This window comes from Zootoca vivipara, chromosome 2 (genome assembly GCF_965207765.1).
Source record: "Zootoca vivipara chromosome 2, rZooViv2.hap1.1, whole genome shotgun sequence".
Lineage (NCBI taxonomy): Eukaryota > Metazoa > Chordata > Lepidosauria > Squamata > Lacertidae > Zootoca > Zootoca vivipara.
In genome coordinates this window covers 118,182,140-118,199,113 of record NC_142584.1, presented here as the reverse complement: position 1 = coordinate 118,199,113, position 16,974 = coordinate 118,182,140, and the positions used below count along the sequence as shown (strand labels likewise).

Here is a 16,974-nt window from a genome sequence, read left to right as displayed (position 1 = left end):
GAATGCAGCTAGAGTTGTGGTAGCAAGAAAATGGAAAGGTGAGACACTCCGAACAATCACAGAATGGCAGATTTTGATGATAGAATACCTACAACTAGCGAAATTGACGGGTTGGGTGCGAGGATTGGAAAAACAGAAAGTTTCAAGAGAGTGGGTTACCTATAAAGAATATTTAAATCTCTATAGCATCAACAACCCCATATTGTCAGAACTGGAATGATATTTGTAAAGGAAAAATAAACAAAGTATATAAAAGAGGGAAAAGAAGAAGATATAGTAATAAAAAAACCTGTGAAATAATAAGGGTAGAAGTAACTAGGTATAATGAAATGGGTTGGAAGTATATGTTTAAATTTAGATGAAACAATTTGAAAATGACTTAGTTTTTTGTTTAATATTTATTTATTCTTATGTGTATGAGTTGAAATGTATGGATTTTTTCTTTTAAACACATATTCTTGTACATCCGTGTACTTTTAAATAAATTTCAATAAAGAATATTTAAAATAATAATAATAATAATAATAATAATAATAAAATAGCTGGAGGGTACATATTGCTCCATTCCAGAATCACATTGCAAAACAGAGACTTACGGAGAGACTGGGATTTAGCAGGGACCGATGCAAAAAAGGACCCACCATCTCTTTTAAAGAAGTTTGATCAGTGCGGATGGGGACAGCAGCCACGAAATTAAAAGACGACTGCTTCTTGGGAGAAAAGCAATGAGAAACCTAGACAGCATCTTAAAAAGCAGAGACATCGCCTAGCTGACAAAGGTCCGTATAGTTAAAGCTATGGTTTTCCTAGTTGTGATGTATGGAAGTGAGAGCTGGACCATCAAGAAGGCTGATCGCCAAAGAATTGATGCTTTTGAATTATGGTGCTGGAGGAGACTCTTGAGAGGCCCATGGACTGCAAGAAGATAAAACCTCTCCATTCTGAAGGAAATCAGCCCTGAGTGCTCACTGGAAGGACAGATCGTGAAGCTGAGACTCCAATACTTTGGCCACCTCATGAGAAGAGAAGACTCCCTAGAAAAGACGCTGATGTTGGGAAAGATTGAGGGCACAAGGAGAAGGGGACGACAGAGGACAAGATGGTTGGACAGTGCTTTCGAAGCTACGAACATGAGTCTGAGCAAACTGTGGGAGGCAGTGCAAGACAGGAGTGCCTGGTGTGCTCTGGTCCATAGGGTCACGAAGAGTTCGACACGACTAAACGACTAAACAACAAAACAACAATGAATTAGATTTATGATTTACTACCATTAAACTCATCCGCACATAATTTACTTACGGAGATATTTTGATAAAAGGAACCTGGGAGAAAGAGCTTGCGTGGGAATAGCCATTTAGTGTGGGTATAATCCCACCGATGAGATGGTCTCCTGCTCCATAATAGTTCATGGCGTAATACTGATCTCCCACTAAATTCAAGGGACATTTCCCCTTCAGCTGCCCATAGACATTGTAGAGCAGCAGCAGTATTATCATGGGCATGCCTGAGACTGTCACTCACTTCCCTCTTGCCTGTTTGCTGCAAAGAAGTACAGAAAACTGAACAAAGCTACAATCTGTGACTTTGCTAATACAGATGGGAATCCCACCAGGGCTTCTCATTCAAAGAGCATAGTATCACTGGCAGCATCCCTGCTACTTTGAAACCCCCAACCCAATATCTCAGTGGAGTGCACCATATTTATACCCCGACCTTTTTCAGGCTTGATGCAAGGAATTGCGTCTTGTCACTCCCAGTTCTGGCAATTTCTGCTCACGGTCTCAGATGTGATATTCAGGGAAGTCCCTTGAGTTTTGGCACAATTAGAGAACGAAATCACCATGATTTACACAATGATAAGGGGAAGAATTGCCTCTGCCATGGATCACAAACTCTCTGTTTGGCTCCATACACAAGTGCTTGGGTGGATCAAAACCTGTTTGCAAAAACTCACCAATGGTCCAAAAAAAGGAGGTTAGGATTTGAAAAATTGGGCTGCATTATAGTCGAGAAAAATCTACCATCCACAAAGAAAGATTTTGGGAAAACAGGATATACTGGCACTTTATCGTTTGCTTAAATGGGAAGGAACTATTAGTCTCATGGTCAAGATGCCCAATCACCAGGGGCACTGACTCTATGGGGCCAAGCTGACTTTGGCTCCCACAATATGTGTTGACAGGGGGCAGGGCCCCACAATGTTGAGGGGGTGGAGGAAGCTGAGTGTGGCTTGGCTTCAGTGGCCAGTTCCTCTGGAGTATGACAAGAGGAGCCGCCAGGCATTAAAGCTGCTGGGCTCCCTGCTCGGCCTCCTCCTGACTAACCGACATCGCACATGTGTGACATCACACCCGTGTGATGCGTGATGGTCCCCCTCAATCTTGGATACAAGGTTTCCCATACCCATTAGCCAATCACACATTCCCACTACCCTTCTGAGAAATAGCCCTGCCTACCCTCTCACTATACATAAGGGTCTGGCGACTTCTGTTTCAGAGTATCTGCAGAAGTGTTCAGGCACATGAAAGCTTATACCCAGAACAAACTTAATTGGTCTCTAAGGTGCTACTGGGGATGCAGAGCCTAGGACCTGCTGAACAGAAGATTGGCGGTTCGAATCCCTGCGACGGGGTGAGCTCCTGTTGCTCGGTCCCTGCTCCTGCCAACCTAGCAGTTCGAAAGCATGTCAAAGTGCAAGTAGATAAATAGGAACCGCTACAGTGGGAAGGTAAATGGCATTTCCGTGCACTGCTCTGGTTCACCAGCCGCGGCTTTGTCATGCTGGCCACATGACCTGGAAGCTGTACGCCGGCTCCCTCGGCCAATAATGCGAGATGAGCGCACAACCCCAGAGTCGGCCACGACTGGACCTAATGGTCAGGGGTCCCTTTACCCTTTACCCTTTGCCTTACTGAGATGTTTATAAAGCTTGTAAGAGTTTTAATTTGTTTTAGTTTATTCTATTGTGGTTTTACCATTTGTTAAATAAAATGATAATTTTATTGCTTTATCCTTTTGGAAACTACTTTGATTTTTTTTCTACAATGAAGTGGAGCATAAATTTTATGTAAATAAATAAATAAATAAATGGGGTTTACCATGTGTGAAGCTACATTTAAATGAGAAGTATTGCAGTTCCATTACTGCTTCACTGCAGTTCAACTATAAATTAATATTTTATTTTTTATTTTTTTAATACTTTTTATTAAATTTTCCAATTAAAACACAATTCAATTATTTCAATTATATCCAATTATACACATACATATCGATTAAGCCAAATATTATGCCAAATCATAACAAATTTCACACCGTTCACACTGCCATCCTAATCCTGATATCAAAATCTTGCTATAGTCCACAATAGTCCCAATTTTTTTCCAAGAGTCCCTCTAGATGTTTTCTTCTCTCTTTTGTCTTTTGTCGCAGCTTCTGAGATAGGCATCAAACAAGATTTAACACATATCCATTCTTCCTGTGTGGGTTTTTTGTCCAGTCCAACCTCCCCATAAATCTCTCTTGATCTGGAGTGCCTTTCTTGCCGCGTCAACAGTCCGACACAAGCCAGCGCCATCTTGAACGCCTCAGATCGTATTCCATCTTCTTCTAAACTGTCCGTCGATCGCAAGAGTACAGCTTTTTGGCGAAGAACAGCCAGTTCACATTATGCACAATCTCTTATAGATGATATATGGCTTTCCTCGCCTTTTAGCTGCCCTCTGCGTTCCGAGACTTCAATTAGGCTGCTATTATCTCTCAAATTCCAAATACGCCACAGCTCGTAAATCCAACTCACCGGCGGCTTCCAGGCCATTCCAATAAGCATGATTTGGGAGGTTTTTTACTCTTAACAGTTTAACAAAGCAACTTCTAAAATCATACCAGATGACAATCCTCTAATTATATGAATTCCGATGTCACACAGTTCGTTTCCCATTTGTCCCAAATAATCAGACAGTCTGTCCGGGAAGGAGACATCTTAAACTATAAAAATAAAAAGTTCACTTCCCTTATCGTTCCGTCCCAATCATACTTTCTTCTTGATGAAATACTCCCTCGATTCTCTTCTCGCTCAGAAACTGATAAAGTCCTGGCAGTATATTCTCCCCCTTCTTTTGAATAATAATAATAATAATAATAATAATAATAATAATAATAATAATAATATATTATTTATACCCCGCCCATCTGGCCGGGTCTCCCCAGCCACTCTGGGCGGCTTCCAACAGAAGAATAAAACACAATAATCTACTAAACATTAAAAGCCTCCCTGAACAGGGCTCCCTTCAGATGTCTCCTAAAAGTCTGGTAGTTGTTTTCCTTTTGACATCTGTTGGGAGGGCGTTCCACAGGGTAGTCGCCGCCACCGAGAAGGCCCTCTGCCTAGTTCCCTGCAACTTGGCTTCTCGCAACGAGGGAGCCGCCATCATGGAGATCGCGCTCGCATAGGGTGGCCTCCAGGAACTCCGGCTCCCATGGGTGCTCAGCCCAGGCCCCCCAAACCCCCTCAACAGGTTGGGGTGGGTTAAGGGGCATCTGCGGGCCAGCGGCCCCTCCCGTCATCCCGGGAGAGTAAGTGGACTGCTTTACTCCCCTAGCAGCCACCAGAATTCCCCATGGGGGTCGGGAAGATGGTACGGGTCAGCCATAACTCCCGACGAGCGCGAGCGGAAGTCATAAATTAATATTTTAAGAGTCAAGTGCTGTCTTTCGTTTTCGTTGTGAGATGCTCCTTTGTATTCAGATCAGGCCTGAATATAATAATGTAGCACTTAGAATCATAGAATCATAGAATCATAGAATCATAGAATCATAGAGTTGGAAGAGACCACAAGGGCCATCCAGTCCAACCCCCTGCCAAGCAGGAAACACCATCAAAGCATTCCTGACAGATGGCTGTCAAGCCTCTGCTTAAAGACCTCCAAAGAAGGAGACTCCACCACACTCCTTGGCAGCAAATTCCACTGCCGAACAGCTCTTACTGTCAGGAAGTTCTTCCTAATGTTTAGGTGGAATCTCCTTTCTTGTAGTTTGAATCCATTGCTCCGTGTCCGCTTCTCTGGAGCAGCAGAAAACAACCTTTCTCCCTCCTTTATATGACATCCTTTTATATATTTGAACATGGTTATCATATCACCCCTTAACCTTCTCTTCTCCAGGCTAAACATACCCAGCTCCCTAAGCCGTTCCTCATAAGGCATCGTTTCCAGGCCTTTGACCATTTTGGTTGCCCTCTTCTGGACACGTTCCAGCTTATCAGTATCCTTCTTGAACTGTGGTGCCCAGAACTGGACACAATACTCCAGGTGAGGTCTGACCAGAGCAGAATACAGTGGTACTATTACTTCCCTTGATCTAGATGCTATACTCCTATTGATGCAGCCCAGAATTGCATTGGCTTTTTTAGCTGCTGCATCACACTGCTGACTCATGTCAAGTTTGTGGTCAACCAAAACTCCTAGATCCTTTTCACATGTACTGCTCTCAAGCCAGGTGTCTCCCATCCTGTATCTGTGCCTTTCATTTTTTTTGCCCAAGTGTAGTACTTTACATTTCTCCTTGTTAAAATTCATCTTGTTTGCTTTGGCCCAGTTGTCTAATCTGTTGAGGCCATTTTGAAGTGTGATCCTGTCCTCTGGGGTGTTAGCCACCCCTCCCAACTTGGTGTCATCTGCAAACTTGCTCAGGATTCCCTCAAGCCCATCATCCAAGTCATTGATAAAGATGTTGAACAAGACTGGGCCCAAGACAGAACCCTGTGGCACCCCACTAGTCACTACTCTCCAGGATGAGGAGGAGCCATTGATGAGCACCCTTTGGGTTCGGTCAGTAATCCAGCTACAAATCCACTGAATGGTAGCATTGTCTAGCCCACATTTTACCAGCTTCTTTACAAGAATATCATGGGGCACCTTGTCAAAGGCCTTGCTGAAATCAAGATAGGCTACATCCACAGCGTTCCCTTCATCTACCAGGCTTGTAATTCTGTCAAAAAATGAGATCAGATTAGTCTGACATGACTTATTTTTCAGGAACCCATGCTGACTTTTAGTGATCACAGAGTTTCTTTCTAGGTGCTCACAGACTGTTTGCTTAATGATCTGCTCTAGAATCTTTCCTGGTATTGATGTCAGGCTGACTGGGCGGTAATTGTTTGGGTCCTCTCTTTTCCCCTTTTTGAAAATAGGGACAACATTTGCCCTCCTCCAGTCTGCTGGAACTTCGCCTGTTCTCCAGGAATTTTCAAAGATTATTGCCAGTGGTTCTGAAATCACCTCTGCCAGTTCTTTTAATACTCTTGGATGTAGTTCATCTGGCCCTGGAGACTTGAATACATCTAAACTAGCCAAGTATTCTTGTACTACCTCCTTACTTATTCTGGGCTGTGTTTCCCCTGCTGAATCATCTGCTCCATATTCTTCAGGTCGGGCGTTGTTTTCTTTCTTGGAGAAGACTGAGGCAAAGAAGGCATTGAGGAGTTCTGCCCTTTCTCTGTCCCCTGTTTGCATTTCACCATCTTCTCCTCTGAGTGACCCCACTGTTTCCTTGTTTTTCCTTTTGCTACGGACATACCCATAAAAGCCCTTTTTGTTGCTTTTAACCTCTCTAGCGAGCCTGAGTTCATTCTGTGCTTTAGCTTTTCTGACTTTGTCTCTTGGGAAGGAAGATGCAGCCCAGAAGCCCAGCACTGGAGGCCAACATAGAGAAGACCTGCACGGCTACCATGTATTTCCCCTTGGTGCTCAGGTAGGTGGGCACAAAAGACACCCAAACACTGCAGAAGACCAGCATGCTGAAGGTGATCAGCTTGGCTTCATTGAAGGACCCAGGCAGTTTCCTGGCTAGGAAAGCCACTGTGAAGCAGATGGAAGCCAAGCAGCCCATGTAGCCGAGGGCACCATAAAACATGGCCACAGACCCTTCATTGCATTGCATGATGATCTCTCCAGGCTGAGACTGTATGTCAGAATCTGGGAATGGGGGAGACACCCCCAGCCAGATGCTGCAGATGATAACTTGAACACCAGAACAGGAAATGACAATGGGGTTGGCCAGACTCCTCCCCAGCCATCTCCTCACCTTGTTCCCGGGTTTTGTGGCCATGAAGGCCAGCACCACAGTGATGGTTTTAGCCAATAGAGAAGACATGGCAACCGAGAAGATGATGCTGAAGGCTGTTTGTCGGAGAAGGCAGGTCAACTTCCTGGGCCAGCCTATGAAGAGGAAGGAGGACAAAAAGGAGAGCAGGAGAGAGACAAGGAGGATGTAGGAGAGGTCCCGATTGTTGGCTTTGACAATGGGAGTTTCCCAGAATCTAATGAAGATTCCTAAGACAAAGCTTGTGATTAAAAATAAGAGAAGGGCAATGGAAACCAAGAGGATCCCCAATGTGTCTTCATAGGCTAGGAAGGTGATAATCTTGGGGACACATTGATCTTGGTCCTTGTTAGGGTGTTGATCTTCTGGACATTTGTGGCAATGCTCTGCATCTGCAATGAGATGAGAAAGAGTGACTTCATTGTCCTATGATTTTTGTTCCATGTATCATACATGTATGATTTGTATTAGTCTCGATTCTTCAAGAATATATTGGGTGGCACCCCCTACCAGAGGCCTAGAGTGTCCTAAATCATGCTCTTGAGACTCCTGGCTTCACTCTGTCTACCCTTTTGGGGCAGCCTCTTCTAGTTGGTGGGACATGCCTTGGTCAGATAAAGGCTTCGTTTCCCTCTGGAATGCCTTACCTTCCTGAGTGGAGATGGTCCCATTGGGACATTGAGCACAAGCATGGCAGCAAAGCGGTTTTCCTTCTTGAATCACTTTGACGTATCCAGAAGAGCAGCTTTTGCTGCACCTTGAATGTGGAAGAGTCTAACCATAAAATGAATGAATATCCAATAAAAAGTGTTAGGGATGGGTGAATAAGCCACAGAACTGAGTAACAGGCAAAGAAAATACACAATCACTCCTCGTTTTAATAGAAAATTGCTCTAGCGTCTCCCCCACAAAAGAAGGGTCCTTGTGGATTAGACCACAGGTCCCTCTGGTCCAGCATTACTTTCTCAGAATGGGAAACCACCTATCCTTGAAATGTTGTAAATGCATTCTCTAAACCAGGCATCCCCAAACTGCGCCCCTCCAGATGTTTTGGCCTACAACTCCCATGATCCCTAGCTAACAGGACCAGTAGTTTGGGGAAGATGGAGATTGTAGTCCAAAACATCTGGAGGGCTGAAGTTTGGGGATGCCTGCTCTAAACTGATATCAGTACCTAGTCTGATCTGGGGCAAATTAAGCAGATGAGATGGATGCAAAGCTTCACTGCCACATGGAAGATGGAGCAAGCTTGTTTTTTTCCTGCTCTGGAGGGAAGGACCTGAACCAATGCCTTCAAGTTACAAGGAAGGAGATTCCAAGGAAACATCAGAAAGAACTTTCTGGTCTCCCTCGGGAGGCTGTGGACTCTCTCCCTGACAGTTTTAAAGCAGAAGTTCGATGACCATCTGTCATGAATGCTTTAGCTGAGATTCCTGCATTGCAGACGGTTGGACTAGATGACCCTTGGGATCCCTTCCAGCTCTACAATACTATGATTCTATGAAATGCCTTAGGATGAGAAGAGCCTTAATATTTACTGCAGTAGGGTGAGGGGCTCACCGGGTGTTTCTGCAAATAACACCCACCTAGTGTTCTGAAGGCACTGAAGAACTGGGATTCTTAACCCTTGGTTTTCCTCACCTGAGTGAGCAGCCCAAGCCACACAATGGCATCCTCGTCAATGCTGAACTTTTTGTCTGGAGGTGCTCGCTGCTCGAGAGTCCCAATTTTCACAGAAGCCACAGAAGTGTTGGGCCACACCACCCTGGCAAAAATATCAAAGTTGGCTGCCAACTCCCCATCCCCATCCATGGAGGCATTGTGAGATCCAAAGTTCCTCAGAAATGAGTGGAACTAGAACGACACATGGATAAAAAGAACATTACTTCAGTGCTTCCCATTTGGGGATGGGGCGAAAGGTGAAGTTCTTTTATTGGAAATAATGTTTTGTTGCTCTGATTGTAACCAAATCTTGCACAACGGTTCCCGAGATCAAGCTTTTAGCACCGGATTCCAGCTGCCCCTGGTTATTGCTGGTGTTGTCAGAGAACAGAACTCTTCTGACTCTGGGGAGGCAGCCATGGAGGCTTTTCAGCCCTGGATCACCAGATATAATCATATAACTCTATGATTCTATGAATTCCAAAACTGTCTTCCTGTTCTCCTTATAAGATATGTCTGTGATGATCCCCTGTTCCCATTCATAATTTTTTTTGCCACAGGATGACGGCACATTCACACGCTGCGGCTTTGAGCTCCTGAGAAGGGTGTGTGCTATTTGGAATAATATGTGTATGGATGTGTTTGCGCAATGTGGTGCGAGGAATGGACTTCACCAACTCACACAGAGAGCTGGTAAACATCGAGCTTGCAAGGAAATAGTGCAACTGACTTTAGGAATTGGTGTGTTGTGCGACAAGCACACAGAGTGCACTGGGATTGACTGTTTGTGGGGGGGATCAGTTAATTTCATTGTACACAGGTTGTACATTGACAATAAAGGTATTATTATTACACATACACACGCTAAATTTGGCCGCCTCAGAAGTTCCTCCACCATAGGTTAGAAATATAAGAAAAGGTTGTTGCTTTTTCTATGGCAATGTCACCCCCAACCCGCAAAAAACAAATGTCACCCCCAACCCGCAAAAAACATCCTCCTGATTGGTGATGTCACAGGTTTTTGTGGCTACTCTTGAGTAACGACGCGCCACGCCTCCTTGTCTTAAGGTGTTTATTATGGTGCATTCTATTTACAGTGCAAAGTCTATGGAAAACATGTCTGCTCAGTCTGAGTCAGAACCTCACAATGGCTTCTTTCTGTTTTGCGCCCAACATAACAGCTTGAGAACGCCAAAGTGCCTCCCCCTTGTACTACGGGGTCCCGTTCGCCTCACTTCAGGCATCGGGGGGGGGGGGCGGAGCGGCGTCCTCCTGACTGCTTTCCCTTCATTTCCTACCCCTCTGCCTCCCTCTCTACTCGGAGTGGAGTCTCTTTGACGCTGCTGGAGCCTTGTCCCTCACGCTCTGCTTCCTGCCTCCTGTAATCTGATCTGCTGCTGGACTTACTGCTCTGAGAGGAACTCGATCTGATGAGTGGAGGCTGTTCCCTATAAGCCCTCCCCCTTACAGGTGAGATACCCTTCCAAAATGCATAAATATTGAAGAAGTGAAGGGTGGTTGTGGGATCTCCACAAAGACTGCTCTAAATAATGATAGAGCCCTTTTGCACATTTCATTAGTACTATCTGTGATGGCAAAGGGAATACCTGCCATGGCTGTAGCCTCTGAAGCCTCCGCCTGTCTCCTCCACCTATCATTGCCACCTGCTTGGATCTGGATGAGTAAGCAGCATTTAAGGCATGTGCCACAACATACACACTGCTATAGATGTTGTAGTTGTTTGGAGAAAGACTCTGCTTGAGGACATCCAGGGGCAATTCCCCTTTTTGTTCACATCTCCAACGTTCTTTTGCAGAAAACAAGTGCTTTGAAAAGAAACAATCAAATGTTGTCAGCAAGTGATGAACTATGTGACTGAAGTCAAAATCGTCATGTTTTAGGGCAATCTCTGTCTGAATTAAGAAGGAAAAAAACCAGTGGCGGTGCTCGAAATGTAACTCCCAGTCAGACAACATTGGGGTGATATCCCACAAAGCTGTTGTGATCCAGACTTTCCCCTCAGTGGACAGTTGCCACAATGTGAGCATTTGATTTACGAAGAATATTCCACTGAAGAAAGAATGAGTCTCTGCATAGTGAACAAATACATTGACTTGTCTCCATGGGAGAAATGAATCAACCTGAATTTTCACTTCAGACTGAGTCATTTCTGGGATTCTGTATGAGACGGCAACACAAATCCCATTCAAGGTGAGCATAGGGGTCAAGGACCTCAGGAACCTTTCTCCATTGTCATTGTCTGGAGCAAAGAGACCAATCCACGTCCATCTGAAATGCAGGAGCAACTTGACAATCCCTCTGTATTGGTGATCATCTTTGGGGATCATCCGGTAGGAAAAGGGGAACCGAGTTTTGTCACTGAGGTCATGGGAGACAAACCCATAACTGACCTGGATGGGAATGGAAGAGAAAAGTGTTTTGCTTGGCTTTGTTTGAATTTCCTGAAATACAGGTTTCATCTCCATAGCAGGATTCTGTCAATCCAGATGGATAGGTGGAAGGAAGGAAGGAAGGAAGGAAGGAAGGAAGGAAGGAAGGAAGGAAGGAAGGAAGGAAGGAAGGAAGATTGCTACTAACAGAAATGTTCTCCCTCAGACAGCCAAACCCATTTTAAAGCAAAGTGCACTTAGACTGTTCCCCAATTCACACCTGTGGGATTTTGTAGATCCCCAACATGTTTGAAATATGGAGAGAGATTTCAGAGTCTGCGCCATCTAAAACAGCCAGCAGGTTATTCTGCCTTCCACACCTGTAGTTTGGAATACTTGCTTGGCAGGTATAGAGCAGCTCTACCATGGCGTCGTATGTGATTCTTGTATTGTAATAGTTCTCATAGATATTGTAGCCGAGGGTGAAGTTGGGTAAGAGCCTGGGATTCTGGTTGATCTCGTGGATGGCGAGCAGGAAAGCCAGATTGTGGAATAAATTTTTTTGTTGTGTTCTGCAACAAAACATACATTTCACACGTCATCCTCCATTTAATAATGTATTTCAAAGTCATAGAATCAGAGAATGGTAGAGGTGGAAGCGACCCCAAGGTCTAGGCCAACCCCCTGAATTGGCCAACACAGGAATTGCTGATGGCTGATCCAAGTGAGCCATCCCATAGCAACAACAAGGTGCTATGGGAAGGAATTTTTTTTGTTTGTTTCATCCATGTCAGACCAACATGGCTACCTACCTGTAACTTTTTAAGGAGTTGGGTTCAAAGAATCAGTGATATAACCAACTGTTGCCATGGGAGACCCAGATAAGTGTTTCCCAGTCAAAGTGTTTTCCCAGTCAAAGTGGGCTGTAGCAGGTTACTTTCCCTTTGCCTAGTAAATGCCTGCAATCCAAGGAGGAAGATGACCTTTAATAGACAGAGGGTGTTTGTGTGTTTGGGTGTGTGTATGTGTGTGAGAACCTCTAAGTGATGTACAGAGTGTACAATTTAAAAGCAAGATCCGAAGGAACAGAAAATACTTTTTATGTATGCGGCAACAGCAGCACAGGTGCTATTAGCCCAGAGATGGAAAGAAGACAAAGTTCCTATCAGAGAGGAATGGCAGTTCAAGCTTTTAGACTATGCTGAAATGGCAAAACTGACCGGAAAGCTCAGGGACCAAGAAGACCAAAACTTCAAAAAAGAATGGGGGAATTTTATAGTCTACTTAGGAGACCACTGTAAGCAGATTAAAACATTGTTGTTGTTTAGTCGTGTCCAACTCTTCGTGACCCCATGGACCAGAGCATGCCAGGCTCTTCCACTACCTCCCGCTGTTTGGTCAAACTCATGTTGGTGGCTTTGAGAACACTGTCCAACCATCTCATCCTCTGTTGCCCCCTTCTCCTTCTGCCCTCCATCTTTCCCAACATCAGGTTCTTTTCCAGGGAGTCTTCTCTTCTCATGAGGTGGCCAAAGTCTTGGAGCCTCAGCTTCACAATCTGTCCTTCCAGGATCTGTCCTTTTCAGGGCTGATTTCCTTCAGAATGGATCGGTTTGATCTTCTTGCAGTCCATGGGACTCTCAAGAGTCTCCTCCAGCACCAGAATTCAAAAGCATCAGTTCTTCAGTGATCAGCCTTCTTTATGGTCCAGCTCTCACTTCCATACATCACTACTGGGAAAACCATAGCTTTAACTATACGGACCTTTGTCGGCAAGGTGATGTCTTTGCTTTTTAAGATGCTGTCTAGGTTTGTCATTGCTTTTCTCCCAAGAAGCAGGTGTCTTTTAATTTCGTCTTTTAATTTAATGAAAACATTAGCAGGATTTTAAACTCACTTGTAATGTTACAAATACTATGGACAATATGGACAGACTATGGCATAATATGCAGTTGAAAACATCAACATTAGAACCCATGGAGGGAATGCTTGAAGTCTCCAGATTCAATGAAATCTCTTTATATGGATATGTATTTGGTTTTGTTATAAATTTATATTTTCAAAATCAAATAAGAACGAATTTTAAAATAAATAAACTAAATAAAAGCAATCGATTAAAATGAAAATGCAACTTAAATCTGAAAGAACAACAATATAAAAGCAAATAAAGCAGAGATTCAGGGGATTCACACACATACATCAGGATACAATTCTTATGGGTCATAGATTATTGTCTGAAATGAACCTCACCAGCTGGTGAAAGCAGGCTGATTGCATGGTGCTGGAGGGTTCATATTGCCCCATTCCAGAATCACATCCCTACCGTAAAACAGAGATATACACAAAGAAACTGGGATTTAGCAACAGGTAGGTAGCCGTGTTGGTCTGAGTCGAAACAAAATAAACAAAATAAAAAATTCCTTCAGTAGCACCTTAAAGACCAACTAAGTTTTTATTTTGGTATGAGCTTTCGTGTGCATGCACACTTCATCAGATACCAGATACCAGATATCAGATTTAGCAGGGACTGATGGAAGGAAATGCCCATTGTCTCTTTTAAAGAGGCTTAAAGCATTAGATTACCGATTGAGTACCATTAAACTCATCCCCACATAATTTACTTATTCAACATAATTTACTTATTCTCTTCTTATTCAACATCTTTATCAATGACTTGGATGATGGGCTTGAGGGCATCCTGAGCAAGTTTGCAGATGACACCAAATTGGGAGGGGTGGCTAATACCCCAGAGGACAGGATCACACTTCAAAATGGCCTCAACAGATTAGACAACTGGGCCAAAGCAAACAAGATGAATTTTAACAAGGAGAAATGTAAAGTACTACACTTGGGCAAAAAAAAAATATGAAAGGCACAAATACAGGATGGGAGACACCTGGCTTGAAAGCAGTACATGTGAAAAAGATCTAGGAGTCTTTGTAGACCACAAACTTGACATGAGTCAACAGTGTGATGCAGCAGCTTAAAAAGCCAATGCAATTCTGGGCTGCATCAATAGGAGTATAGCATCTAGATGAAGGGAAGTAATAGTACCACTGCATTCTGCTCTGGTCAGACCTCACCTGGAGTACTGTGTCCAGTTCTGGGCACCACAGTTCAAGAAGGATACGGACAAGCTGGAACGTGTCCAGAAGAGGGCAACCAAAATGGTCAAAGGCCTGGAAACTATGCCTTATGAGGAACGGCTTAGGGAGCTGGGTATGTTTAGCCTGGAGAAGAGAAGGTTAAGGGGTGATATGATAGCCATGTTCAAATATATAAAAGGATGTCATATAGAGGAGGGTGAAAGGTTGTTTTCTGCTGCTCCAGAGAAGCGGACACGGAGCAATGGATTCAAACTACAAGAAAGAAGATTCCACCTAAACATTAGAAAGAACTTCCTGACAGTAAGAGCTCATTCAGTAGTGGAATTTGCCACCAAGGAGTGTGGTAGAGTGCTTGGCAGGGGGTTGGACTGGATGGCCCTTGCAGTCTATTCCAACTCTATGATTCTATGATTCTATACTTACACACTTATGTGGAAAAAAGGAACCTGGGAGAAAGAGCCTGGCAGGGATACTCCAGTTAGTGCAGGGATAATGCCACCGATGAGATGGTCTCCAGCTCTATAATAGTCCCAGGGATCATATCTGTCTCTCACTAAATTCAAGGGGCATTTTCTCTTCGACATCCCATAGGCTGTCCTGAGCAGCAGCAGAAGCAACATTTTGATGGGCATTGGTGCTGCTGTGACCCACCCTGTTTGGGGCTGTTCTCTTCAAATCGCGGAAGCCCTCTTGCAAGACCAAAGCTGCAAGAGGGACTTTGTTAATACAGATGGAGTTCAACTAAGTGCTTCTCACCCAAGGGGGCGGATATTAAGCTTCAAACTGACAGCATCCCTGCCCGCCTCAATCCCCAGTCCAAGCTCTCTGTAGAGTGCAGAATCAACATTTTTTTTCAGGCAGGATGCAAAAAAATTGTGTACAGTTATTCCCGATTCTGCTGTTTCCCCACCCAATATCTCAGTGGAGTGCAACATATTTATACCCCGACCTTTTTCAGGCTTGATGCAAGAAATTGCCTCCTCTTAATCCCAAATCTGGCAATTTCTGCAATGCTCTCATATGTGATCTTCAGAGAAATCCCTTGAGCTTTGGCAGAATTAGCGAGCCAAATCACCATTATTTCCATAATGATAAGGGAAAGACTTGCCTCTACCTCTGTCATGAACCATGAATTATTTGTGTGGCTCTTTCTGCAGGTGGCTGGGCGGAGAAAACCATGTTGGCCAAATCTCTCCAGCGATCCAGTGGGCAGGGGAATTAGTAAATGTAATGTAGACAAAAGATTACTGAAGAAAAATATACCCTTACAAAAAAGCAATATTACATGAATGCAGCCGTACCTTGCTTTTCAAACAGCTTAGTTCACAAGCAACTTAGAACTCGAACGTCGCAAACCCGGAAGTAGGTGTTCTGGTTTGCGAACTTTGCCTCAGAAGTTGAATGTCCGGCACAGCTTCCGATTGGCTGCAGGTCACTTCTGCAACCAATCAGAAGCCACGCCTTGGTTTCCGAATGTTTCGGAAGTTCGAACGGACTTCCGGAACGCATTCTGTTCGAAAACCAACGTACAACTGTATGTATAAACTTCATACTTTATAGTTAGTGTAAATGAGAAGTAAAAATTAGTAGCATGATAAAACATTCAAGCACTCCATGGCTGGATTAACTCCAAAGCTTGTGGAACTCAAGGCCATGGAGAAACGGCAGGCATTGCGATGATGCATGGACTGGAAGTGTGCGTACAGCCTTAGGATCAGAACTAAAGGCATATTTGTGCCATCTGGGGAAGCAGGAGAAAGAAAGAATGAAATCGCCAATCAGCTCTTTGCTTTAACAGGTGGTGGTAATCCTTCTCTGGTCAGGATGGCATCCACCCTGTTTGACCCCAGCTGAAAACTTTAACAAATTCATCAAGGAAAGTCTCATGAATACAATGTTGCAGTGGAAGGCCCCCCGCGTGTGGCCCTTAGGAACCGGGCACACCATCGTGCATGGAGCACAAGTGATGTGCATCGCTTAATGAGAGCACTAATGCACAGGCTCACACAAATATACACAACCTGGGGGGGGAGAGGTTTTCCCACCCCACTTCCCTTGACTGACTCCCTTCTATTTAAGAGAAGTTCTTACCCCCACATTGCTGATTAGCCCCCCCCCCCCACTCTTCCTGCTGAGACATAGCTGCCTCTTCCTTTCCAATAAAACCTGGTGGAAACAGTTCTGGTCCTGACTGTGTGGTGCCAGATAAGAACAGAAAGGGAGGAGAGGAGGAAGAGAAGGGCTGTATAGTGGGACCTTGGTTTTCGAACATCTCCATTGACAAATGTTTAGGACAGGGGCTCCCAAACTAAGGCCCGGGGCCCGGATGCGGCCCAATCGCCTTCTCAATCCAGACGGTCTGGGAATCACAGACGGTCTGGGAATCAGCATGTTTTTACCTGAGTAGAATGTGTCCTTTTATTTAAAATGCATCTCTGGGTTATTTGTGGGGCATAGGAATTTGTTTATATATATTTTTTCAAAATATAGTCCAGCCGCCGCCCCCCAAGGTCTGAGGGACAGTGGACCGGCTCCCTGCTGAAAGTTTGCTAACCCCTGGTTTAGGAACTCGAATGCCATAAACCCAGAAGTAAATGTGGTGGTACCTCGGGTTACAGATGCTTCAGGTTACAGACTCCACTAACCCAGAAATAGTACCTTGGGTTAAGAACTTTGCTTCAGGAGGGTAGAAGAGAATTATGATTTTGAAGGACAAT

At 44.3% G+C, this 16,974-nt stretch overlaps 1 protein-coding gene across 1 annotated transcript; it reads right to left on the bottom strand.

Annotated features, from left to right (window-relative positions):
• Window positions 1-4,696: 4,696 nt before the first annotated feature.
• Window positions 4,697-11,736, bottom strand: LOC132591800 (vomeronasal type-2 receptor 26-like). Its single transcript, XM_088662537.1, has 6 exons — window positions 11,431-11,736; window positions 10,902-11,171; window positions 8,740-8,952; window positions 7,746-7,872; window positions 6,660-7,490; window positions 4,697-4,776 (listed from the first exon to the last, which is right to left on the bottom strand). The coding sequence occupies exons 1-6, from the start codon at window positions 11,734-11,736 to the stop codon at window positions 4,697-4,699; spliced, it is 1,827 nt and encodes a 608-aa protein (XP_088518663.1).
• Window positions 11,737-16,974: the final 5,238 nt, after the last annotated feature.

What these genes read in the sequence shown, in the direction of transcription:
- LOC132591800 (XM_088662537.1), bottom strand. Translation starts at nt 11,736, where the DNA reads ATGTTTTGTTGCAGAACACAACAAAAAAATTTATTCCACAATCTGGCT. An exon ending in AGTCTGAAGTGAAAATTCAG is followed by an intron (nt 8,953 to 10,901) that starts GTTGATTCATTT and finishes GTGTCGTTCTAG; the next exon opens with TTCCACTCATTTCTGAGGAA. An exon ending in GACCATCTCCACTCAGGAAG is followed by an intron (nt 7,491 to 7,745) that starts GTAAGGCATTCC and finishes ATCTCATTGCAG; the next exon opens with ATGCAGAGCATTGCCACAAA.